This window comes from Podarcis pityusensis, assembly GCF_964106645.2.
Source record: "Podarcis pityusensis genome assembly, chromosome: 2".
Classification (NCBI taxonomy): Eukaryota; Metazoa; Chordata; class Lepidosauria; order Squamata; family Lacertidae; genus Podarcis; species Podarcis pityusensis.
In genome coordinates this window covers 43,407,799-43,433,063 of record NC_138029.1, presented here as the reverse complement: position 1 = coordinate 43,433,063, position 25,265 = coordinate 43,407,799, and the positions used below count along the sequence as shown (strand labels likewise).

Here is a 25,265-nt window from a genome sequence, read left to right as displayed (position 1 = left end):
AAATACATAAATCAGTTGTAAAAAAAATATTTTGGATTAAAAATAAGTTTTTAAAGTCATGCTTCAAAGAATACAACCAAGTTGACCTGTTAGCACAAGGACTTCCACCTGTGCAGTGGGACTTCCTTTCCTCTCCCTGTGTGCCCTCCCAATCTCTCGGGGATCCTTCCAGAGCAGTTCTGGAGTTGGGAGAGGAAGACTCATTGTACAGGTGGATGTCCTTGCAGGAACAGGACGACTTCGTTGGCTACAACCCTTGGAATCCCAGTAGTCACACCCTTTACAATACAGGGGGTCAGAAGGCTTGTTATGCATTTATAAACACGAAACATCGCAAATTCCCAAAGATGACAACTCCTGCTAATTATTCTGAGGGGCAGGGCTCATATATGTCTCTAAAGTCAACTTGGACATGGATCATCTCTTAATAATTATTAGCGCTATAGTGGACTCTCTGTATAAATGAGATGAACTGAGTGGTGCAGTCTTTTTTGGGGAAGAGAGAGAGAGAGATGTTTTCAAAAACTTCCTGGTATGAGTTGACTGGTCAAAAGGCTGCTTGTGAGAAGTTATATGCTGGATTCAGTTTTATATTTAGCTGGGAATGGTAGCAGTTCAACTCCCAACACTTATCGGCTTACGCCTTGGAACGCATCCTGCAGAACAGACTAGAAGGGAACCCCTTCTAGTGTGTGCTGAGCTGGATCTTACTTGAAGGGCTGAGTCTGGAACTTTAGTCTTGACTTTTTTAAAAAATAAAAAGAATACTGGGCAATTAGCTCCTCTTGAGAAACAAGTTTGTTTGCTGACCAGGAGAAGGTCCACATGTAGCTAGGAGAGAAACCTGTGGTGGTGATTCCAGCTCTTGATTGTCCACGCCCCTGAGGATTTCCTGCTGTGTGAAGAGGCATGGACGGGACTTTGGTTCATGTTGAGGGGTGTCCACCCCTTCAAAGAAGTTTCAATGAAATAGGAGCCAAGCCACATAAGAAATCTAAAAGGGGTGTTCTTTTTTTTGAGGTGGAGATTCTGGATGCCAAGACCCGGGAAAAGCTGTGCTTCCTGGACAAGGTAAGGTCTCTCTAATTGCTCTCACTGAACTTTATAACTTGATAAATAACTGGGGAAGGCACTGGGATCTCAGGGGGTAAAGCAGGAGTTGCCCCCTTGTTTAATACTAAAATCTACCAAAGACCTGTATTGCCAGCTAGAGTGTAAATATATATTAAGACAGGAAAACTAACTGGCTGTCCTGTCTTTTGGATGACTTCTGATAACTGTGAGAGAGGCAGTAGTTAGCATTGATTGGAGAGGATGTTCAATTGGAAAAGGCTTCATGCTTAGATATTTCTCAGAATTGATCCATTAAAATGTTTCCTCTCAACTACATATGCATCCAAAAAAGAGATAAATGACTGCTGGCATTTCTTTCATTTGTCCACATTTCCCAGTGCATTGAAAAGTAGATGTCCTCTCTTTTCTGCTAGAAAGGATGACTAGAAGTCCCCATTTCCACCTCCTAATTTTAATATTTAACTAGCAGCAGCTAGACTGGTGACTGGGAGTGGCCACTGATACCATACCATATAACACCGGTCCTGAGATATCTGCATTGACGCCTAGTACGTTTCCAAGCACAATTCAAAGTGTTGGTGCTGACCTTTAAAGCCCTAAACAGCCTCGGTCCTGTATACCTGAAGGAGCGTCTCCACCCCCATCATTCAGCCTGGACACGTTGAGGTCCAGCACCAAGCGCCTTCTGACGGTTCCCTTGCTCTGAGAAGTGAGGTTACAGGGAACCGGGCAGAGGGCCTTCTTGGTAGTGGCACCTGCCCTGTGGAATGCCCTCCCAGCGATAAGCAACTATCTTACTTTTAAAAGACATCTGAAGGCAGCCCTGTTTAGGGACGTTTTTAATGTTTGATGCTGTATTGTGTTTTTAATATCCAGTTGGAAGCCACCCAGAGTGGCTGGAGAAACCCAGCCAGATGGGCAGGGTATAAATAAATGATGATGATGATGATGATGATGATGATGAATGTGACATTTATCATTATTATAAATATGTGGTACTTCTGCATGACTTGTGGTCCTGTGGGGCATCCTTCCTCACCTTGAGTCCCCAGATGTTGTTGGGCTACAGCCTCCACCAAGCATGGCCAATAGTCAGGGATGATGGCAGCTGGAGCCCAGCCACTTCTGGGGAGCACAGTTGTGGATGCTTCTCATGGAGGCCTTCAGTGTGACACCCATGGGTGCCCACCCCACCCCCAAATGAATTTTGCTCTCCCTGCTCTGGGAGGCATGTGAGTTATGCTCTTCCCAGCTCACCCAAAAAATGTGTGGTGGGGCTGTGAAGAATGCAGTGTATGTGGGGATGGGTGATACTGGAAGAATTGTTCCTGCAAGCCATCCTTCCATGTAAATTGCTTTCCCCCTTGCCTGCCAAACAGCTACCTGGCAGTCAGGCTAGAGGGGAGCATCATTGTTATAGGACATGAGTGAGAGGCCCAGCCACCACCAGATCACACCTCTCCTGGCTCGGGTCACACCCACTGGCAAGTGGCCAAGTTGCCCGTCCATCCTCACATGTGGCCTGCTAGGACAAACGGTTGCCCACATTTGCTGCAAAGTACAAGAGTCTTACTCTTATTCATAAGAATACCACCCTGCCCATCTGGGTGAGCTGCCCCGGCCGATCTGAGCGACTTCCAATACATATGAAAACAATATATAACAAGCTGGCTCCCAGTTTTCTCTGCAGTCATGAGGTATAGCTAGAAAGGCTTGAGCTGGATGTGTTAAGGATCCTTTAAGCCTGATCTGTTGTCAGATGTTTCTGTAGGGGGGTCTTAAAGAGTATTGCTAGCTGGCTGTTACTAAATGAGCTGGAGTTTTTCAGGAGGCCAGCAAGTGTGACACACACCACTGTACAAATGTTCACGCCTTTAAATCCTCACTGACAGCAGCTGCAGGGAGGTGGATATCCGCTGTAGCTGGGAGAGGAGGGCCTTAAGCCTTCTCTTCATATCAGGCTGTTTATTTAAATAAGTTTCCATTCTTACTATTGACACTTGGTATGTCACTGACTTGAGTTGCTAATGTTGCAGGAAGAAAGAACTTTGCTAGCTTGAACAGCTTTTGTCACTGCAGCTAAATGCTCCCACTCTCACATGGTGTCAAAACCACTGAATGAGTTGGGGAAGTTAATTTCTGAGATAACAGGATCAAATATGTAAGTGGGTGTGCACACCTGTGCCATGTGATAAATAAGTTGGCTGGCTAGGATGAACAAAAGCCAATGAGATTTCTTTTATTAAAATATAACATCATAATGAAATTTGTTTTTAACCAGATTAGTTTTACAAACATGCTTTGGAAGCTGGCAGAATCAACTGTTCTTTAGCATGCATGTGCATACATTTGTCAATAAGGCAAGATCTCTCTCATATGTGGTTGCTACTCATAGATGCCTTCACTTTGCTGATGAAATCAGTTTATAGATTTGCCCCGCATAAACCACAGTAGAGAGACTACAATGAGACCCCACCCATGTTTCCCTCTGACTCTGCTCTCTGCTTCTTTTGTGGTTTTTTTTTATAAATATTTATTAAAGTTTTCACAATATTACATAATGAAAAAGAAAAAAGAAAAAATACAAAATAAAAAACAGTTAAAAACAATTCCATCTTTTCATCACTTATCTTTCATTTGCTTGTTTCCCGAACCTCCTCATACCTCCCTTTTTTGTATTCCAGTTCAATTTATTAATTCAGCAATTCCTTTCCCTCCTTATTTTATCCTGATCTTTATCTTAACATATTATAGCATTAAATTTTTACCTGTTAAAAATCCAATTTTTTCATATTCTTTTATACCATTACAGCTAGAAACCACTTAACTTCAATCCAACATCATTCTAACATTCATTAATTTTGCAATATTTCTGTAAATAGTTTTTAAATTTCTTCCAATCTTCTTCCACCGACTCTTCTCCCTGGTCTCGGATTCTACCAGTCATTTCCGCCAATTCCATGTAATCCATCATTTTCATCTGCCATTCTTCCAGAGTGGGTAGGTCTTGTGTCTTCCAATACTTTGCAATAAGTATTCTTGCTGCTGTTGTAGCATACATAAAGAAAGTTCTGTCCTTCTTTAACACCGATTGGCCGACTATGCCCAGGAGAAAGGCCTCTGGTTTCTTCAAGAAGGTATATTTAAATACCTTTCTTAATTCATTATAAATCATCTCCCAGAAAACCTTAATCCTTGGGCACGTCCACCAAAGGTGAAAGAATGTACCTTCAGTTTCTTTGCATTTCCAACATTTGTTATCGGGCAAATGGTAGATTTTTGCAAGCTTGACTGGGGTTATGTACCACCTGTATATCATTTTCATAATATTCTCTCTTAAGGCATTGCATGCCGTAAACTTCATACCTGTGGTCCATAACTGTTCCCAGTCAGCCATCATTATGTTATGTCCAACGTCTTGTGCCCATTTAATCATAGCAGATTTCACTGTTTCATCCTGTGCTCTCTGCTTCTTTTGACCCCACGCATGGTCAGCATGAGGCCCCTGGCAGTTCACCCATGAGGGAATATAACCCCAGGCAGGAAACAGGTTGCCCACCCCTGGTTAATGTGGCACCTAGCAGCAGCCATGACTACCCCCCTAAGTACTGCCTCATTTACCAATGGGTTTGGGCTGCTGTTCAAGATGCAGCAGTTTGGGCTGCTTCTTGCTTTGATTGCTGAATGACAGGACTCCAGTGTTGCGTCTCCAGAAATCTCTGATGCAGAATGCCTGCACCCATCTATTTGGGCCACATAATGTACTGTAAGAATCGACAGCAGAGCGGTCTGTTATGGCCATAGAGGCCTATAAAATGACCACTGATGTGCTAAGTGTCTGTCATGCAAGAAGGATCATATTCGTGATGTGGTTGCATTGCTGACTTGTAAATTTCATTAGACTGGCTCCAATTAATCCCATCCAAGCTCTTGGGTTGGCTGGCTTGTAGTCAGCCACACTGGCTGTAGCCTCCTGTCCTGCCATTCTCCAAACCAGTCTAAACAGCTACTGCTGTTAACCTTACTAATGCTTTAACAGGTCAGTTTTCTTAGCCCCTAGGGCATTTGTTAAGTTCTTGCATAGTTGTGCTGGCTCTGAGAATCGGCCTTGTAAGGCAGAAGAGAACCATACCTCCCCACTGGGAGTTGGACTTCAGCTGCCTTAGACACCCTACACCAGCACCTGTTTGGATTGGCTATGATGGTGGACACGCCCTTCTGAAATGTCATCATCTCCTCCTTCACCTCTCTCAATTCCTTGCATACCAGGAGGCTTTCTGCACAAGGAAGGGAAGAGGAACACTGTGTTTGTTTTGAGCTGAGTGTGAGATTCCGCCTGGGACAGAGGCAAAGAACACGAGGAAATTGCAGGGGTCTCTATGCTGCCAACTGTAAGCTTATATGCACTTTGTTGCACATGTGGACTGGAATTTTGGGCTTATTATAAACAAAAGATTGTAAAAGCCATTCCTCGTTCATGTGTTCGGTGAATTTCTGCAACATAATTCTTACTGTGACATCTGGAGCTTTTGAATTTGGAAATACTCTCAGGACTAGGGCACTCGCTGAATCCTTGTGTCCCCTTTTGTAAAGACACAATGGGGTCAGTTTAGGGAACTGTAAGGCGGGAAGAAGTTTCATTCCCTGGTTTGATGCAAGCTCCACTTCTTGGTTCTAAGCCTTTGCAGAAATTCTCAGTGTGATTACATCCCTCTAGCTGAAGCTGCCTCATATCAGAAATGATGTCACAGGTGCTAGCCAATAAGCTGCTATCAAAGCTGCGTAACAAAGCTAAAGAAAAGGGGGCCTGGGTGTGGCCACTAGGGGCGCATCGGAAGATGGCTGACAATAACATCTCTCCGACCCACGCGAGGTAATTAAGAGGCTGTGATGGGAGTAAACAGCCTCCCGACCCCCCCAAGGGTGTGGGGGGGACTGCCCTTGCCTGCTGTGCCCTATACCACCCCCGAATTTTGTGGGGGTGGGGGCACTAGGCAGAAAGCCCTTGTGTGGATTTCGGCGCTCCTGGACGCTGTCTCTGATCCGCGCCCCTAGCTGCAGGAACTTCAAAAGAAACAATTAGGAGGAAGGTAATGCACATATTTCAAGGAAGAAGGGGGAGTAAAGACTGCTAACTGAAGAGATCTCTGATAAACAAGACGGGTCGGAGGAACAAGAATAAATCATGAGAAGACACACTAACGCTCGGTATGTTCGGCAACGGGACTGGATGGGGGAGGGGGAAAAAACTTTCCTTTCTTTTCTCTATGTGATTAACCAAGAACCCCCCCCCCCCCACAAGTCACAAGTCAGAAATGTCGTTTAAATGACTTAAGCTGTGGATTTAAGGCTGTGTGGAGATAATTTTCTAACCAAAGCATGTTCTAAGAAGACCGTGGAAAGCATAAGAGCTTTGGAATGACGCAGCAAAAAATATCATCGCCATCTTGGCAAGTTCCGTCGAAAAATTTATGTCTGGGAGGAGGAAAGGTCTGTTTTCATATTGTGGGTGATCCTCCTCAGTGGGACTAAAATGCGACAGACTTGCGAGATTAATGATGGAAAGAGTGCTGTTATTTATGAAAGTGATGATATATGGAAACCATCTGGATATGATGACTGGATGAACGGAAAAATTCACACAGGATTATAATTGGTGTTTACTTGCTTAAGGATTATCAGAAGAGATCATAAAGAAGAAAAGAAAAACATACGAACAAGATGAGATGTGGAAACAGCAAGATAAGACTGGATAGAATTATGAACATTATGTGGACAGATTTGTGGATATTAATGCAGCAGCAAGAAGATGATCGGAATCCCCCTTCGGAACTTGAAATATGGGTCACCCCAACAAAAATTTAAAATTCGGCTTTGTAATTCGGAATTTATGTGATGTGATTTGATTTGATTGGTCAGTTAATAAAAATTATTTTTAAAAAAGAAAAAGAAAAGGGGGCCTGAAAGTGGCTGGAAAAGGCTTATCCTCTGTGCTTCACAGAAGGATGCAAAACAAGTGACAACACAAAGAGAGAAACACGTACACTCTGTATACATTTTATTAGACAGGATTGGCTTAGTCTGCCGATTGGGGAGCCCCCTCCTATGTCTGTCTCTGTGGCCACTTCTGTTACAGTGCTATCTTCTACTGCTCTCCTCTCTGTGGACCTTCTTCACAAGGCAAGTGGCAAACCACCTTACAAGTCTCTGTAGATAATTAATATTGTTGGGGCCAAAGCAAGAGGAGGCAGCTCCCTAAGAAGTGACAGCCAGCAGTGAGAACAACCTGCTACAAGGAGAGTTAAGACTGTCTGAGTCCCAGCTCATGCTGCTTACTTAGACGTAACCCAAGACCTGAGCGTCGCTTCCCAGGTTGTGTTGCTTTTTGAAGCTTCTGGAGGTGCTGATCCATGCTTGGCAACTGCTCTGGAATCCTCATACATTTCTCTTGCTTTAATTTGAAAGCTGAGTTGGGTGCTCTCAAGCTCACACATCAGCTGTCTGAGGGACAGTCCAGTGGCTTCTTCTTGCAACATCTCCATTGCTGGAAGAGAAGTGTGTGTGTGTGCGCACACACACACACGTGTGCACAGATGTAGGACAGAGACAGCTCACTTTTACTTCCATTGTCAAGGTGATGTAAGGCTTCCAGTGGCTAGAAATATCATGTGGGAAAGCAGATTTGCTGGCAAAGAGAATGCAGACCTAGTCTTTTATGGCCAGAAATGGCTGTATAATGACCAGGTTGCTGCTGTTGCCGCTTCTCTGAAGTGAGGGACTGAGATTCTGTTGAAACAGTTTTTTGAATTAAGGGTCTGGTGCTGCCTGCAACACTTCTCTTGATTGACTCAGGTGTCCCTGGGTGGAAAGCTTCTCTCTTTCCTAGTGTGAGGTTCAGGGTTCAAAATTGCCAGGATGCATACACCTCAAAAAGTCTGGGTGTAATTTTTCATGCCTGGTTGACACTCGAGGATTACTGAAATGTATGTGCTTTGAAGCCTTGAAGTATATGTTAAGGATAGGCAATATGTTAAGGAGTTTAACAATAAAGCATAGCGTGTTTTGAAAACGGAAGTTTGGTACCAATATTTTTATTGAAAACAGCAAATTAAACATGTATTTACATTTCTGTTAAAAATGTGATATTAACAATATGTCACTTATGTGAATTGCATAGTAGTTCATGCTTATCAAAATAATAACTTAAAAGTGTCGCTGACACACCCCTCTTGGCGACTAGACATATTTTTGGTATCCACAACTCAGGACCCAGGAGCCACTTGGCTCCTAGCTTTTCTATCCCTTTTCTATCTGTCTAACACTGGTGAGGTTGTACCCTGGAATCAAACCAGTTTCCTCAAGCATGTAAAACATAAGCTGTTCCACCCACTTAAGATGCAAGTATAGGACTGCTCTGCCTGAGGCTGTCTTCTCCTGGCCTTGTTCCCTGGGTAGAAGGTGCTTAGATAGATGGGCTTTATTCACTCTTTAATCATATACGATGTTGTGCTCTGGTTCCCTGATTTCCTTCCTCTGCTTTCTTTTCAGGTTGAGCCCAATGCCACCGTAATAGAGATAAAGAACCTCTTCACTAAGTCCCGTATGTATGGCGCATGTATCCTTGTGTGACTCCTGCCTGAACACACGTATCAAAGCAGACCTTTTATTGGTTTTGCCCATTGTCATTTCCTCACTCCTACAGTGGGACAGGCCCTTGGAGGGAGGGAGCGTTGAAAGTGCTGAGCTGCTTGCTTCATGAGTAAAGCTTGCCTCCTGACACCCTCGTCATGCCATTTTAATAATATATCCCCAAAACTACTATTGTCATGCGTTTTCCCTGTAATTGAAAACAACTTCTGGAGGTTCGGATTCTGAACTTCCATTTTTATCTCTGTGGACTTTGGAGAAAGGAAGCTCTTTGCTTTTACCCATGTTGGCTTGTTTCTTGATTTGTTGTATTTCCGATGGTGCTGTAAGGCAGCTAAGCAACAGCAGCATACAAAATACAACAAAGTAACAGTAAAAAATAGACTATTTTATTTTACCTGCTGCGGAAAATGGAGGAACTTTCTCCAGTCAGGAATAAGTCTCCTTTCTGAAACCCTGAGAAGGCAGGGCCAGTCAATGTACATACACAGCGCTGAGCCAGATGAAGCAATGTGCAGCTTTCTTTCCCCTTTTTCTCTTTGCAGATCCTCAGTGGTATCCAGCCCGGCAGTCTCTGCGACTGGATCCCAGTAAGTTGGTATATTACAAAGCCTTCTGATATTTTTCATGCCTCAATTTTGCAGGCAGATTGTCTTAGCTAGGAAGTTATGGGGGAAGGAAGTGGGGCTGGTAGACTATACTGATAAGAGTTACCGAGTCTTTGACCAGAGGATGCAACAGACACAGGAATTTCTGGCCTTGGGAATTCTTATGAGGGGCATGCATGAAAGGCTATATAATTCTGCAAGAAGCTGTCATTTCTTGGACATCCAGATTCATGGGTTTGGTGAGGACATAATTAAAGCATCCATCATCTCCCTTGGAGCCTCGCTGCCCCTCCTTGGTCATGGCTTCCCCTCTCTGAATATTAGGCAGCCAGAGCTTCTCAGACATGTGACCAATGAAGTAGCCACTTCAGTTTGGTATCCCAGCCAAGGTGCCCATGGCAGCTGTATTGTGATTCCTCCTTTCTTTCAGAGGGGAAGTCCCTAAAGGATGAAGACATCCTTCAGAACTTGCCGGTGGGCACCACAGCAACGCTGTATTTTCGAGACCTGGGAGCACAAATCAGCTGGGTGACCGTAAGTGCGCCTCTTCCTTCCCCACAACAACCACACGGCCTTCCCATGCCCTTGGTTTTTCTCCCCTTCCCTCATCCTGCCTTCTTCATTTTAGGTCTTCCTCACGGAGTATGCTGGGCCCCTGCTCATTTACTTGCTCTTCTATTTCCGGGTGCCCTTCATCTACGGCCATAAGTATGACTTCACCTCCAGCAAGTATTCTGTTGTACAGTAAGTACCTACAGGCCAAGGTACAAAGTACCTACAGGCCATTTTTCTGTGTGTTTAGCTTGTATTGGAATACTACGCACTAGTTTTGCTGTGATCTGAGCCCACACCAGGTCAATGAGTAGAATATGTGTCCCATCCCTCCCCCACCCACCCATCCGCCTCCCTCTCACCCTGTCTCAAGAACAGGATACACAAAGGAACTCTTGATCCTTAAAATCTGTCCTAGATTCCCTGCACTATTGTCAGCATTTCTGGAAACAGGGTTTGAGCTAGCAGGAAATAAAAGGATTATCTGTGGCTGTTGGGTGTAGATGGAGCATTACAGTGTTCCATAGCTTCCTTAAGTATTGGTTCTTCTGGCAGGATTTTAGTTCAATTTTTTTTAGGTCAGTTGACCCAACTTTGCTAGTTTAAACCATTTGCTGCAACAAATTTAAGGAAGACTTCCACAAAGGTCTCCAAGTAATCCTTCTGATCAAGGAAGCCCAGAATGTGGAAGCTCAAAGCAGAATTGCAGGAGGACTTCAGAGAACTGGTTATAACTGTGTTCACTGCTCTTGCTCTTGAAATGGGGCAGAAGGGTCTTTTGCATTTCTCTACTAGATTTCACTGCTACAATAGCCTCTTATTCTGCCTGCTCTGTTTCTCCTTTCCAGCCTGGCCTGCATCTGCCACTCTTTCCACTACGTCAAGCGCCTCTTGGAGACCCTCTTTGTCCATAGGTTCTCCCATGGGACAATGCCCTTACGTAACATCTTTAAGGTGAGTGGTGCTGGGAATGAGGCTAAAGGAGGAGGATCAGGAAGGGGCAAGCAATAAGACAGCTGTGGAGGACAACCCTCAGAATTCCTTACTGTGGTTTTCAAGAAGTAAACGGTATTAGGCATTTTCCTAGGAATGAGGGGACGGGGCCTGGCTTCCTCCTCTGCTTGAGCCTTTCCCAGGCCATGAAGTTGGCATATTCAGCACATCTCCATTTTGCTACAACTTCACTGGATAACTGTTTCTTAATGTGTTTGTGTCTTTCTCTCCAGAACTGTACTTACTATTGGGGTTTTGCTGCCTGGATGGCATACTACATCAATCACCCGTTGTATACTCCACCAGGTGAGCCAAAAAATGAAAGGGAAGCTGGGGAGGAGATTTTGGTGGTTAGTGCTGGACAAGGATCCCTAATGGCTTTTAAAGCAGATGGATATTAATGGGGTTGATCTTTCTTGCATTGTAATTTAGCAGAAGAATGTCTGGGAGGAAGTCTCAGGCTGTGTTCACACAAGTCACTGTCAGCTCTTGGCATGGGAGATAATGTCCTGCAGACTCAGTTAGGTGCTAATTGGCCAACTTGACATATTAATAGGTGTATGATCATGACTGTATGTCACTCTTGTGTCCAGGAAATGCAAAAAGACTGGGGTGGTCGAGGTTCAAATTCCCCCCTCAGCTGTTAAATTCACCAGATGACCTTGAGCCAGTCACACACTCTGCCCTAACATTTTCTGTTTTGTCATCCCTTCAGCGTACGGACATGAACAAGTGAAACTGGCACTTATCATTTTTCTGGTAAGAACTTAAGGATGGAGTGTAATAGCCCCATGTGGAATTGAAGTAGATAAATATGTATGTGTTAGAAAATGGGGCAGGAGGCTATTGGTGAACTTGGGATGAAAGCTCAGTCACGCAGAGGCAAGCGTGTAAAGCAGAGGAGTTAATTTCTACAGAAACACAGCTGTGAAACAGTCAGGGCTTCCTATTTACATTGTGAGACTCAGCCCTATACAAGGTGGGGATTTTCAGGGCTGAATAAGTGCTGGATTTTGCACGAACTGAAATGGTTCCCCCCACGTAACAGAAAGCTGGTGTTGCATTGTGGAGTCATGGGGGGTAAAAGGAGCTTTGAGGGGTGTGGGAGCAGATCAGATCAGTAACTAGGTCAGAACTCTGCTGTATGGGCTGAGGACTAAGATTGCCAGTGGTGACTGGAAAAAATGAGGTTTTGATAACTAGTGCCTGGGCTGATGAAGATGAGACTAGTTCCTAATTTTCCTATGGGTGCTACTGTGTTTAAAACCAAGCTGCCACCTTCTGGTTGTTGATGTTAGCACCGTATACTCATGCGGCACTTGCTAGAGAATGAGAGGGCAGGTTGCTTCCCCATGGGGTTTACAGTCTAAAAATATCCATGAGGGGGGACAAAAAGAAGAATGGAATGGAAATGGCGCCAGGATAAATGGGGAAGAGTGACTTCAGTTGCCCATGCTTTGGCTTAGTTACGGTAGGATAGCCTTCGCCAACCTGGTGCCCTCCAGTTGTTTTGAACTACATCCCTGGGGCTGATGGGAGGTATAGACCAAAACACCTGGAGGGCATCAGGCTAGCAGAGGCTGCAGTAGGAAATGGGTCTAAGGGGTTTGTGCATCATAATCCCGACTTCCTTGATTTGAGCACTTGCTTACTGGTGCACAATTCTAGGGCTCAGCTCTGGAAAATATGAAACAGTGGTACCAAAAAAAAAAGTGGCTGTGCGTTTATGGAGGGAGAGGATATCCTGCACTGAGGGAGCAGGATCCCTCCAAGCCGATTCCTAAGATTTTTGCAAAAATGTGTCCGCACAGGCTTTTCATGCAGAAATGTCACTTGTGATAAGGGGGGGGGGGGGACCTGTGAGAGGTCAGTGCTTGGTCTCTTCACATGCCTATGTTGAAACTGACTCTGTTTCCTCTTGTAGTTCTGCCAGCTGGGAAACTTCTCAATTCATATTGCTCTACGGAACCTGCGCCCTGCTGGTGAGTACAGGGGAGCCTTCTGGAGTGCCTCCCTAGCTACTATAGGTGCATGGCAAGGACCTACTCTGGGTCTGTCTTAAGGCTGTTTGGCTGAAGGGACACGTACCATAAGGTACTGGCAGCCCAGAGTTGGTGAAACCCTGTGCAATTGCTCTTCAACAAAAGAGAAAGTATTGCTGAGATTTGAGCAATCCTGAAAACACTGAACAGTGAACTTAGGGCCTGTGTAAATGTGCATGACTCCTTTGTCCAACATTGGTGGGTTTTGCAGAGTCTACGCTGTGTTTTGAATAACCTTTGAGACAAGAGTTGAGCAGGAGAGCAGAAGGACATTGAGTTAAAGAGGTTAGGATAGATGCAGATAGGGGTAGAGGAGAGACAAAAGAAAACAAGAGTGCATAAGCTAAGGAATTGGCTCCCACAAGAGGCAGTGGTGGCTGCTGACTTAGATGCCCTTAGAAGAGGATTAGACAAATTCATGGAGAATAAGGTTATCAGCGGCTACGAACCCTGTAGGAACAGGATGCTGGACTAGAGGGCCACTGACTTGATCCCGCAGGGCTTTCCTTATGCTCCTATGAGGAACAACCAAGAGGGACAAGGAATTATGTTGGTTAGAGCCTTGCTTCTGTGCCTTTTATTAACGTCGTGGTACCTCTGGTTACGAACTTAATTCGTTCTGGAGGGCTGTTCTTAACCTGAAACCGTGCTTAACCTGAGGTACCACTTTAGCTAATGGGGCCTCCCACTGCCGCTGGCACGTGATTTCTGTTAAGAACTTAACCTCATCCTGACTTCTGTGTTAGCGGAGTCTGTAACCCGAGGTGTTTGTAACCTGAGGTACCACTGTACTCTCCTCTCCTCCTCCTTTCAATCTCCTGCATGCATACACTTGCACATGTGCTCTCTCTCTCACTTTTGCTGAGGTTGTGGAGGCCACATATGTCTTTATGTAGCATTGATACTTTTTGGTATTCTGGATTCTGTGTGTCTAGGCATACACACATATATACGTAGTCCAACTGGGTTTTTGCTGCAGAAGATCTTAGGCCAGAAACACCTCGACAGATCTTGTTAGTGACCATATTTTTGTAAGCTTATTCTGTGGGCTTCAGACAGAACATAATGTCTGAGAGAGGTGCCAAATGAGGTTTATTTACATTCTGCTTGCCATAGATGGGCTGTGCCAAAGCAGCTCTCCATTGAGTTGTAGTAGCTTGGTGTCCCTGGCTCAAATCTCTGTCTGGTGAAATGCATAGTTGGATGAGCAGGACCCCATGCAGTGGTGTCTGCAGATGCCTCAAGCTAGGATGGAGCTGAGGATGGTGGCAGCCACAGTTTTTCCTGGAGCCGTCTGTGAGGAGGAAGCAGAATAATGTTCTTGATGTGCAAGTTGGTTCCACCAAAAAGCTCCCTGCTATACTAGAGACAAAGTGCCTTTAAGTACAGAAAATAGTACCATTTAAAAGGGTGTGTGTGTATATTGCTATCTTTATGAAATGAATCAAACTCTTAATTCTCCCCCTAGGTTCTAAAGCCAGGAAGATCCCATTTCCTACCAAGAACCCCTTCACATGGCTTTTCTTGCTTGTCTCCTGCCCTAATTATACCTACGAGGTGAGAACAGGATAGAACCCCACAGCAAATTATAATCTGGAAGGTGCCTCATGTGTCTTGTTCTGAACATGTTTTCATACGTATGGGCCTTTTCTGAAGTGTCTCCCCATTTGTGGAATGCTCTCCCTAGTTTGGTTCGGCTAGCTCCTTCAGTATACACCTTTAGGCGCCAGGTGGAAACATTTTTCATCCAGGCCTTTGGCTGATTAACATGAAATTTATTTATTGTGGACCCAGTCGCAGTGCCATCCCCATCCCCCCCCCCAAGCCCAAAGGCTACTGGGTTGTTTTTTAATGAAGGGTCAGTTGTGCTGAAGGGTCTTACCCACCTTGCCTGCCACAATCCTGAGCTGGTGTTCTTCTCTTACAGGTGGGATCCTGGATTGGCTTTGCCATTATGACTCAGTGCCTTCCAGGTAAGTCCTAGCCTGCTCTGAACAAAGACGTCAGGTCTTAAATAATGGTTTGCAGGGGATAACAGTAGGGTTATGAATCAGGGTTGGTTGGTTGGTTGGTTGCCTGCAAGCCTCCCTCCAGTTCTTGGTCAGGGATGTGGAAATGTTTTTGGACTCCCATCAGCCCCAGCAGTCTTGGGTGATGCATGCTGTGACCCTCCAGATGTTGCAGGCCTGCATGGTCCCATATCTGTTCTAGATAATGTAGCCCAAGACAGGTATTGCTGTCTCAAAAATCCTAGATTGTTGTAGAGTGGCTTGAAAGTCCAGCTTGAACGTACCCATGGGGCATGTTTTTTGCCTGTAATTTCCCATCAGCTTGAGTAGTTACTTACGCCAATGTGTGTTTACAGGCGTTTGGGGCATGGAAATTATAGAGATCTGTGTGGATGCCTAATGACATGCAACTCTCTCTTCCCTTGTCAATAGTGGCTCTGTTTTCCTTGGTTGGATTCATCCAAATGACGATCTGGGCAAAGGGGAAGCACCGAAGTTACCTGAAGGAGTTCCGGGATTACCCGCCATTGCGTTCCCCCATTGTCCCTTTCCTGCTTTGAGCTGGAAGCCTCTGCCTTCTTTTGTCTGGGCCGATAGTTCTGTTTTTGTTTTTTACCTTGTGAGCGAGTGTTATTGGAGTCTAAAATGAGATTTTCTCTTGCTGTCTACACTGTAATCTGAGGGAAGCTGTAGGGATTTCCTTCCTTTTGTAAGTTACTGTCCCTCCCTACAGAATCTTTGACCATATCCCATTCCAAAGCCTTTCTGAGGCTGGGAGCAGCCTTCCCCACAAAGCGCCCATTAAGTCAAAAGCTACAGCGAAGAGAACGATCCAGTTGTAAAGAGAACGAAGCAGTGACTGAGCCCTAAGTCTGCAGGAGCAGGTGCCGAAAGCTAAATCTAGGCAGCTGGAGCCTGGCCTAAATGGAATACTTTTTGCTCCACATAGTGCTTAGGAGAGCAGGTCTCCTCAGCTCTATGGTTCATCAATATAATTTAGGAGTTAAGTCTCCTAGCTCAGCTTTGTGCATTCTCCTTGACTAAGTGAGCCCCCAAGTGCCAAATACTGGCATAGCATAAATCTTTTGTGCTCTTTCTGGGATGCTTCCCCATTCTAAAAGCTAGTAGTACCTTTCTTAAGGGCATGAGACTGATGCAGGTGAGGCTGTCTTCATCTCTTACACACCCTCAGGCCCTTGCTCAAAAAATAAGTGCCAGTTCCTGGAGGCTGATAAGTATGCTCTGAGCAGCCAAATTAAGTATGTGCTTCTCTTCCAATGCAGAGGATTGTGTTAATTCTAGACACACAGGGCAGGCAGCAAGGTGCTATGGAGAAGTGTTTGCAGAAACTGCTGCTATAGAAGCAAAGGGGACAGATCAGGTGTGACTGGGGAGCAGCTGTAGCACTTTAGTACCATCTACAGTGCAAGCCAGCACCTCCTTCCTCACCCAATATGCTAAGCATGAACTGTTTGGGATGGTGGGTTTCATCTTGAATAGCTGGCAGAGCCTTGAAACGAGGGTATGAAAAACAAGGCTGCTACATATTTTGTTCTCAGTCATGCTACAATTTTTTCCTGGACTTTAGGCCCACTCCTGTTTGTTTTGTGTAAGTGGTATCAGAGCTGCTTTTGGAACCTTCTGCAAGGGAAAACTATACCTACAGCTGCACTGAAGTTATTTGGGGACGGGAAATACTTCAATAGCTTGTAGCTATTTGTAGTCCCTAAAGAAGGAAGGAAAGGCTTTTAATCTTACTTTGGGGGAAATTCAACGTTACAGAAATTTTGACAGCCTCCCTGAGAGGAACTTACTTCTCCTTTCCTATTTAGTCTTAATGTCACTAAGGTTGCAATTCTACGTACACTTATTTGGAAGCGAGCCCCATTCATCTCAGTGGAACTTACTTCCAAGTAAACATGTCTAGGATCAGGTTGAAAGTTTGCAATAGTCTTAGTTTATGCTGCATGTGAGCAGTGAGATACTGGAAACCTGCTAGGCTCCATGGCAGCTGTTAAAATGAGCCACTGACTTGTTATGGTCTGTTTCATATGGAACTATCTTCCTTCTTGGATTTACACAAATAAAACTAATCCATCCCCTGGACTGTAGTAGGTTTTTCCTTTGTACGGTGCCATGGAATTAAAAGCAGAAGGAATGGAACCTTGCGTTACCCACAGGAGGGTTGTGTGCAAGGCAGCCTAGCAAAAAGGAAGAACAGAGCTTCAAATCGTATTGGATTATCCTGCCCCCAAAGGAGAAAAGATGTTTAAAATCAGAAGCTAACCTTGAAATGGCAACTGCACTCCTACAGCTTGCTAAAATTCAATATAGGTCAAAGGGTTGGAATTATAAATTAACCAATGGAATTTCTAGAAAGTGTATTCACCACTTGAGCATCACATTTAATAGTTCAATAGTCACAGTTGGCTTGCTGAATCAGAAAAAAAATCAGCAACGTGATTTTGGAAGCTCACAAGCATATTGACCACCCCTACTTTCTTGCCTCTAGCATCTGTTAACAGGTACCGTTTCAGCATCTTCCATGAACATATCTAATCCCTTTTTAAAAAAAGGTTTCTCAGGCCACACACAAACAGTATATAGTTTGATTTAGTATTACTTTACTAAACATTAAACACTATTTGAGATTAAGGTGAAAATATGCAAGTATTTTCTCAAATTAGGGCAAAGTGCATTTTGTCTAGTGACACAAGGACACTAGAAACAGGATTTTCTGAGAGAAACAAGTTTGTACTCTTTAAATTCCGAGCTACTTAGAAAAGAGAGTTGTATTTTGAAAGCTTATTACAATTTAGAACTCCCAAAGTGTTGTTTCAGCATCAGCAGCAACAAAAAAAAAGTTGAGAACTTGTTCACAATTCTGTTCGCTAAATCTACACTAAGATACCAGAGGGCAAATGCTTCCTGCTGTAGATTCCTGCACTAAGCAGGTGGCATTGGAAGTGTGGCTTTTGGGGCAGTCATCTTTCTCATTTCCCCAGCCTGGGTGAGAGTCATAAGCTGCAGTTATAGGATGCCTGTGGTCCTACAGAAGTTTGTTGGACAACAGGTAGGAATTACTGGAGTCTGGCCACATTTCGAGGATTACAGATTTCCCACCTGCACTTCAGCTGAGCCAGAGGAAACTCTATCCACATTTCAACCAGAACCTAATATAGCCTGAACCCTAACTTGGTGTCTTCCAGTTGCCCTGGACTACAACTCCCAGCAGACAGCATGGCAAATGGCTGGGGAATGTTGTAGTTCAAAACATTTGGAGTGCAGCAGCTGGCTGGGGAAGGTTGACCTAACAGAAAGTTTGATACAGTATTGGTGCCACAAAGTCTGACTTATCTAGGTTGGCCTGGGACCTACCAGCTCCTCCCAGGTGTAGGTAAATTCATACCCTGTCCCACAGATACTGGCTCCCTTTGATCCCTGCCTACCTCCTGTCACATTGGAGGAGCAGTAGCTCTTTATGACTGTATGTAGAACAAGACACCTCGTTACTAGGCAAAAATGAACCAAGGTTTATGCAGTGGAGACCTACCCCCCATAACTGCATTCAGGAAAAGAGTGACAAGTGAAAACAGCTGTGTGCATAGTCAAGACTGGCAGCTAAAACACGTAATGGTTGGTATTTTGTCTTTGTCTGTCTGTCTCTCTGCGCTTTAATACAATACTAGTTAATACTTCCAGCAACCCACAAAAGGGACATTACCACCCCTTCCTTTAAAATAGCAACTGCAGAAGAGACTTGAGGGGCAGGGGTGGGGATTTTTTATATAAGAGAGGCTTCTTGAAGGCTAAGAAGTCTTCATTAGCTCTAAATGTTCAACTGCTATCCATTTCATCTCAGGAACTGCACAGTGATTGTTTTAGACAGAACCACAGGATAATGTCTTTATTGTTTTCAACATAACAGACCTAGTGGATTCTGCAAGCCTCTTGTTGAAGGAGCCAGGAGACACACCAAAGCCAGCTAGGATGCTGATGCTGCCGCTGCCGCTGCCGCTTTTGCCTTTTCTTCAATGCGCTTCTTCCGAGCCAGCAAGCGCCTCTCCCGTTCAAATTCTTTCATGCGCATGACATAGCTATAGGAAAGCACACAAGTGCAGGTCAGGTCAGAGCAACCGATACTTCTCCCCCCCCCCCCCAAACCCATCCTCGCATTCTGTGGTTTCCAGGCCAAAAGACACTAGCTGGCTTGAATCCCTCATAAAAGTTTTCTCCCTCCCCACTTGAACATTCTTCTATTCTGCAGAGACATCTGTAGCATGTATATGGATATCTACCTAATGCACCTTTCCCCAAGTTGTCATCTGCTGATATGGGATCAGTGAGATACCCTACATTCTACTTAGCTTTCCAATCAGGAGAGAATACTGTCAAAAATATTTGCCAGTTTAGAAGTCTCTTGAACCTGGAAAGACTTGTATAAAGACTGGTGAGATGCTTTGAGTGAAGGAACTCAAAAAGCCAAATCAAAGCTCACTCAGCATTAAGGAAGAATAGTTAACAGATCGGTATATAAGATTTCACCCTACCCACACCACTGAAGGGGTTGTGACACAATAACTTCCCCTGCCCTTATGCTACCTGTTAGTCTTGCTAAATTCTTATGGTGGACAGAGAAAAAGTGATACAGGAGTGTTAGCAACAAGCTAACTTGGAAGGCTGATTTACAGGAAGAAGGGAGGCATAGCTCTGACTTACTCCAGGTGCTCACAGTAATCCCAGTCATGACGCTCGTGTTTGCACGCAAAGATATTTGGAAATTTGTCACGTTTGCACTTCGCCCACTTAAGGAAGTAGTGTGCACAATAGTCTCGCATGTCAAGAGGAAGCTGAGCTTCATTCATCTGCTGCTCTGTTGCTATCATCACTGCATGGGAAAATGGAAGGGGATAAAATGAACAGAAGTGAGGTCAGGATCCAGGCAGGGTCAACCTGATCAACTGTCATCAACTCGTTTGAAACCTCTGTAGTGGCTTATGGCCTTTGGAAAGCTGATCTGCAAATTAGATTAGCTATTAAAGTTGATAGACCATTCCAGTATAAATCCAAGTGCTACATCCTCACAGTAATCATAGCTAGTCAACACCAGTGAAAGAATTCAGAGTTCCTGCCCTGCACTTAGAGCTGTGCCTTAAGTCTTATTTAAGCATATTTTAAACAAATGCATGACCTTTCTGTAGAGACAACACAGTCACCCTCAAATCAGACATCTCAAGGACCAGGCGCAGCTTGCACACTAGCTCTAACTGTACGAATGCACTCTGGCCACTGCAGAAACCTGAACATCCGTGCTCGGGGCTGAGCCCAGGCGAAGTCCAAATTGCAAAGCTGTGACTTCAGGAGAAGTGTTACCACATCCAACAAAGGCTGAATCCCTATTGCCTGGTCTGCCTTCTAACCGACCACGAGCACCTCTGTCTTGTTGGGATTAACTTTCAATTTGTTCACTTTCATCCAATCCATCACTAATGACAGATGGTGGTTTTGAACCAAAGAAGCTTCCCTGGATTTAGCTGAAAAGGAGAAATAGAGCTGAGTGTCATCAGCATGCTGCAGACACCAAACCCTGAAACTCTATAGACAAACTCTCCCAGCAGTTTCATATAATTGTTAAATAGCATGGGAGACAGAACAGAACCCAAGGGGCACCACAGGCCTGCAGCTAATGCGTGGAACTGAGGTCCCCCAACACCAACTTCTGGGTTCACCCCTCCAGGAATGAACAGTCCTATCCCAGCAAAGCGGCCCAGAAGGGTATCAGGGATCTAGCGCACACGTGGTACCTCTCACATTTCTCACGTCCACATCCTCAGGAGGCTGTACAAAATGAAAAGTATCCATTAACACTGAACAAGCAGGGGCCAAAGTTATACCCACCGGGCCTGCTATCAACTATAGCATCCTAAGTCAGAATGGATCTAAGCAATTTCTTAAGCAAAGCTTTTTTTATTTTTTATTCCGGGAGGCAAACATGCCCCCTTCATTTTCATCCTCGCAACCACCCTGGAGGTAGGCACTAGCCCGGGATCATCCGGCGAGCTTCACAGCCACCTCTGGATTATTACTATATTTTACAGTTGTGCAACACCTTTCAACCCAAAGCATTTTTACATAATGCCTTGTAATGGATGTCTCTGTGAAAGTGTTCTCATGCAAGAGTGAGAAAAGGAAGGATTGAAACCAGGCATAGGCAAACTCCGGCCCTCCAGATGTTTGCGACTACAATTCCCACCATCCCTAGCTAACAGGACCAGTGGCCAGGGATGACGGGAATTGTAGTCCCAAACATCTGGAGGGCCGGAGTTTGCCTATGCCTGATTTAAACCATGGCAACGCGACAAACAGCTGTCCTTAAATAACACTGCCTCAAACGTGGCTCTCCGGCGATGCTGGCAGATAAGCAGAGAGAGCCCAGCTCGGGAAAGGGTGTCTGTGTCCAGCGTCACTCCGGATCTTCTGCCGCCCGAGGCGGTCGCCTCCCCTTGGCTCCTGGGCCGGCCCTCGCACCCCCACCCGCCCCCGGGAGAGAGAACCTACCTCGCAGTGCGGTGGCGAGGCCTGCCTGGGGGGCCAGGCTGGGCTTGAGGGCTGCGCCAGGCGAAGGCTCCGGGAAGAGGCGGAGCCAAGCGCTGGGTGACCTTCGCCTTCCCCGTCTCCTTCCCTCCCTCCCCGCTCAGCTCAGCTCGGCTCACCGCGTTCTTTGCGCTCCTCGGGGAAGCCGAAGTGGGGGTCGAAGGTGGGCATCTTGACCGGGTCCGGCTCCACCTCCGCGTCCCATAAATACCGCCGAGCCAGATGAGCCCCCATCTTGGCCGCCTCCAACCCGCCTCCTGAGGTTGCTCTTGCTATTTCCCGCCCCGCCTTTCCACCATTCCGGAAGCGGAAGTAAACCCCCTTTAAAAAAAGGCTTCCGGTAACAAATGCATGCCGCTGTCGCAGAGCTACGAAACGTTTAGAGAGAAGCATCGTCTCTGATGATGCCATTTCCTGGTTCCGCGTGAGACGCCATTTTAAAATATTCCGGGGCAGCTGACCTGAAAAATAAATGGAGAAAAACCACACTTTTAAAACGTGGCTGTTGCTGGACACCAGCATGATGTCCAGTGAATGAATGATGTACCACGAAAGAGGGCGGTTTTATTTCTCTTCTAAACTTATTTCTTGCTAGCGTGTGGAACTTTTTTAAAAAATGGTTTTCCAACATCCGCCTCGCTATTGCAAATCCCAATGCAGAAAACGCCGCACATTACCGCCATATCGCAGGAATTGCAAGCTGTGGCTTGGAGATAGGAGCCCTCCCAAGTGACTATTGCAAACTGAGGGTTATGCGAAAGTCTAGTTTGCAACAACCGTATAATGGAGTCCAGTGGTTACACTTCTACTGTAGATTGGGAATTGGGCTGAAGCTAGAATTTCAAGGCATGTAGTGCTGATGTTATGTACTGAGTTGAATAGGATCCAAACTGTAGCAGTCTGATTGGTCCTAGAACAATAGGATCCAAAAGGCAGCAGTCTGATTGGTCCTAGAACAATAGGATTCAGAATGCAGCAGTCTGATTGGTCCTAGAACAATGCAGCAGTATGATTGGTTGGCAGGAACCACCCAATCCTGCTCCAGATAGAAGTGAATCCACAACCTGATTGGCTTACAGTAGAATTCCAGAATTAGCCAATCATGTGCAGCCCATTGTGTAAATAATGTATATAAAGCAGATACTGTGAGGGGACATTTATTCATTCCTCCTCACCACTATGAGCTGAATAAAGAGCATGAAATCACTTTGCGACTCTGAGTATATTTCACTGGCGACGAGGGTGGGATCCCGCTGAGCTGACTGCCACACACAGCACCGCAGCACCGCCAACTGCCGCACCGCTGCCTCGCACCGTGTATCCAGGCTTCAGCTCCGGGGCACAAGGAACTCAGAATGGCAGCCAACAGCAGCTTCTCGCCATTCAACCCAGCATCTGGAGACTGGGAAGCGTACGCCTCCCGTTTCACCTTCCTCCTAGAAGCCAAAGGGGTCACCGACGAAGAAGACGCCAAGAAGAGGGCGATATTCTTCAGCGTCTGCGGAGAGGAGACGTTTGAAATCGCCCGGGCTCTCCTTGCGCCTGAAGACGTCGCTACTGTTCCATACAAAACAATAATGGAACAGCTGAAGGGGCACTTTTCGCCGCAGCCCTCAGTGGTGGCTCGTCGAAATGCCTTCTACGCAAAGCGGCAAGCCCCTGGGGAAACCATAACTGGGTTTGTGACCTCTCTCCGCCAAGCCGCCCGGCTCTGCAACTTCTCAGAGCTGGAAAACATGCTTCGTGACCGCCTCGTCGGTGGCCTGAAGGATGAGAAGCTGCAACGGCGCCTCTACGCTAAGAAGGACCTAACGTTCCAGGTCGCTCTGGAGGAGGCCCTGGCAACAGAAGCTGCCGAGAGGTCGACCCAAGAGGCACGGCCGAGCCTGCCATCCCAACCGAGGGTCCACCATGAAGACCTCACCGACGACTCAGGATCCGACAGGGAGGAGGTGCACCGAGTACAGCAGCGCACTCAAGCAGCGCACAGACCACAGCTGCCTCGACGAGAAGGAGGGAACTGCGCAAGCTGCGGGGAGAGTCACGAGAGGAGGACCTGCCGTTTCCGCAACGCAGAGTGCAGGCAGTGCAGAAAATCGGGACACATCGCCCGGGTGTGTCGGGCTCGGCCCACCCGACACCAGGCATCAGATGACCAATCCAAGAGCCCCAGGTCCCGGGGCCCAACGCACCAAGGCAACTCGACGGAGCTCACGGACTTCCAGGTATACCAGTTGCCCCACCCCAACGTAGAGAAAATTTATGTAGAGGTACAGATAGAGGGGGCCCCATGCCGCATGGAGCTTGACACGGGTTCAACTCTATCCATAATCTCGGCAAGGACCTTAAGGAAACTGTGTCCCACTGGGGGTCCCAAACTCAGGCCGGCCCCATTCACCCTCCGGGACTTCCAGAAACGTAAGGTCCCCACAATGGGGGTGGGGACCTTCAGGGTGCAATACCGAGGGCGGACGCGGCAACTGGACTTGCTTGTGGTCAAGGGCCCCTACATTAGCTTACTGGGATTGGCATGGTTTGGACCACTGGGGCTAGCTGTCACCGGGGTGAACCACACTAGCTTACAAGTGGACGTGGACGCCATATGCAAGGAATTTCCAGGGGTTTTCGATGGGAAATTGGGACAGTATACGGGCCCCCCCCATTGCGCTACAGCTTGACCCCGCAGTACGACCGGTCAGGCTCAAGGCCCGCCGGGTCCCGTTCGCCTTGAAACCCCGTATAGACGAGGAATTGGACCGACTCGTAGAGCAAGGAGTGCTGGAGCCGGTGCCTAATGCTCCCTGGGAAACCCCAATCGTCACACCCGTCAAGCCTAATGGTTCGGTCCGCATCTGCGCAGACTACAAATGTACCATAAACAAGGCCCTCACGGCCCACGCATACCCAGTGCCAGTGGTCAGCCATGTCCTTGCCACCCTGGCTGGGTCGAAAATTTTTGGCAAGCTGGACTTGGCCCAAGCATATCAACAGCTGCCAGTAGATGAGGCCACAGCAGAGGCACAGACGATTGTGACGCACAGAGGAGCGTTCAGGGTAAAGCGGCTGCAATTCGGTGTCAGCGTGGCACCAGGCATATTCCAGAATACAATGGACTCTCTCCTTAAAGGGATTCCTGGCGTCACCCCCTTCTTCGATGATGTGTTGATTGCCGGCCCCACACCAGAGGAGTTTGAGGACCGCCTCCGCACCGTTCTGCACCGTTTCCAGACGGCGGGTCTCAAGGTGAAGCGGGAAAAATGTCTACTAGGAGTGCCTCAGGTGGACTTTCTGGGATTTATGGTGGACGCAGAAGGGGTCCACCCGACTGGGGACAAGGTACGGGCCATTTGTGATGCCCCAGCGCCCAAGAGCAAGACTGAACTTCAGGCCTTCTTGGGACTATTGAACTTTTACCATTCCTTCCTTCCCCACAAGGCGGCGGTAGCGGAGCCCCTACACAGACTCCTGGACAAGCGGGCCCCTTGGGTGTGGGGCCAGCGCCAGGAGGCCGCATTCCAGGCAGTCAAGGACTTGCTTGTCTCAAACTCGGTCTTGGCACACTTCGACGAGAGGCTGCCGGTGGTGCTAGCATGCGACGCCTCACCCTATGGCATTGGAGCTGTCCTGGGGCACCAACTCCCGGATGGAAGAGAGGTACCGGTGGCGTACTTTTCCCAGACACTCAACACAACCGAGCGGAACTACTCGCAAATCGACAAGGAGGGTCTGGCAATCGTAAAGGGAGT

At 46.5% G+C, this 25,265-nt stretch overlaps 2 protein-coding genes across 6 annotated transcripts in view; one reads left to right on the top strand and one right to left on the bottom strand.

The window, feature by feature from the left end:
• The window catches only part of TECR (trans-2,3-enoyl-CoA reductase), a 31,436-nt gene extending 14,405 nt beyond the window's left edge, over positions 1-17,031 (top strand). For 2 of the 4 annotated variants that reach the window (XM_080995414.1, XM_080995413.1), the window contains exons 2-13: positions 1,021-1,071; positions 8,623-8,674; positions 9,267-9,311; positions 9,760-9,863; positions 9,958-10,073; positions 10,730-10,835; positions 11,108-11,180; positions 11,590-11,633; positions 12,799-12,856; positions 14,385-14,473; positions 14,844-14,889; positions 15,358-17,031. In XM_080995414.1, the coding sequence (XP_080851540.1) occupies positions 1,021-1,071; positions 8,623-8,674; positions 9,267-9,311; positions 9,760-9,863; positions 9,958-10,073; positions 10,730-10,835; positions 11,108-11,180; positions 11,590-11,633; positions 12,799-12,856; positions 14,385-14,473; positions 14,844-14,889; positions 15,358-15,485 (912 nt within the window). In that variant the 3' untranslated portion in view covers positions 15,486-17,031. Of the gene's footprint in view, positions 1-894; positions 1,072-8,622; positions 8,675-9,266; positions 9,312-9,759; positions 9,864-9,957; positions 10,074-10,729; positions 10,836-11,107; positions 11,181-11,589; positions 11,634-12,798; positions 12,857-14,384; positions 14,474-14,843; positions 14,890-15,357 lie in introns of those variants that run through there. The other 2 variants (XR_013982961.1, XM_080995412.1) reach the window with 2 other exon arrangements.
• On the bottom strand, positions 13,992-21,819 carry NDUFB7 (NADH:ubiquinone oxidoreductase subunit B7). 2 transcript variants are annotated; one of them, XR_013982960.1, is made up of 4 exons: positions 21,639-21,819; positions 19,645-19,813; positions 18,856-19,022; positions 13,992-14,210 (listed from the first exon to the last, which is right to left on the bottom strand). XR_013982960.1 is itself a non-coding variant. In XM_080995411.1 (3 exons), the coding sequence occupies exons 1-3, from the start codon at positions 21,751-21,753 to the stop codon at positions 18,911-18,913; spliced, it is 396 nt and encodes a 131-aa protein (XP_080851537.1). In that variant the 5' UTR covers positions 21,754-21,819; the 3' UTR covers positions 18,818-18,910. The 2 variants fall into 2 exon arrangements, 1 of the variants encoding a protein (XP_080851537.1); XM_080995411.1 differs by lacking the exon at positions 13,992-14,210 and having other exon boundaries at positions 18,818-19,022.
• Positions 21,820-25,265: the final 3,446 nt, after the last annotated feature.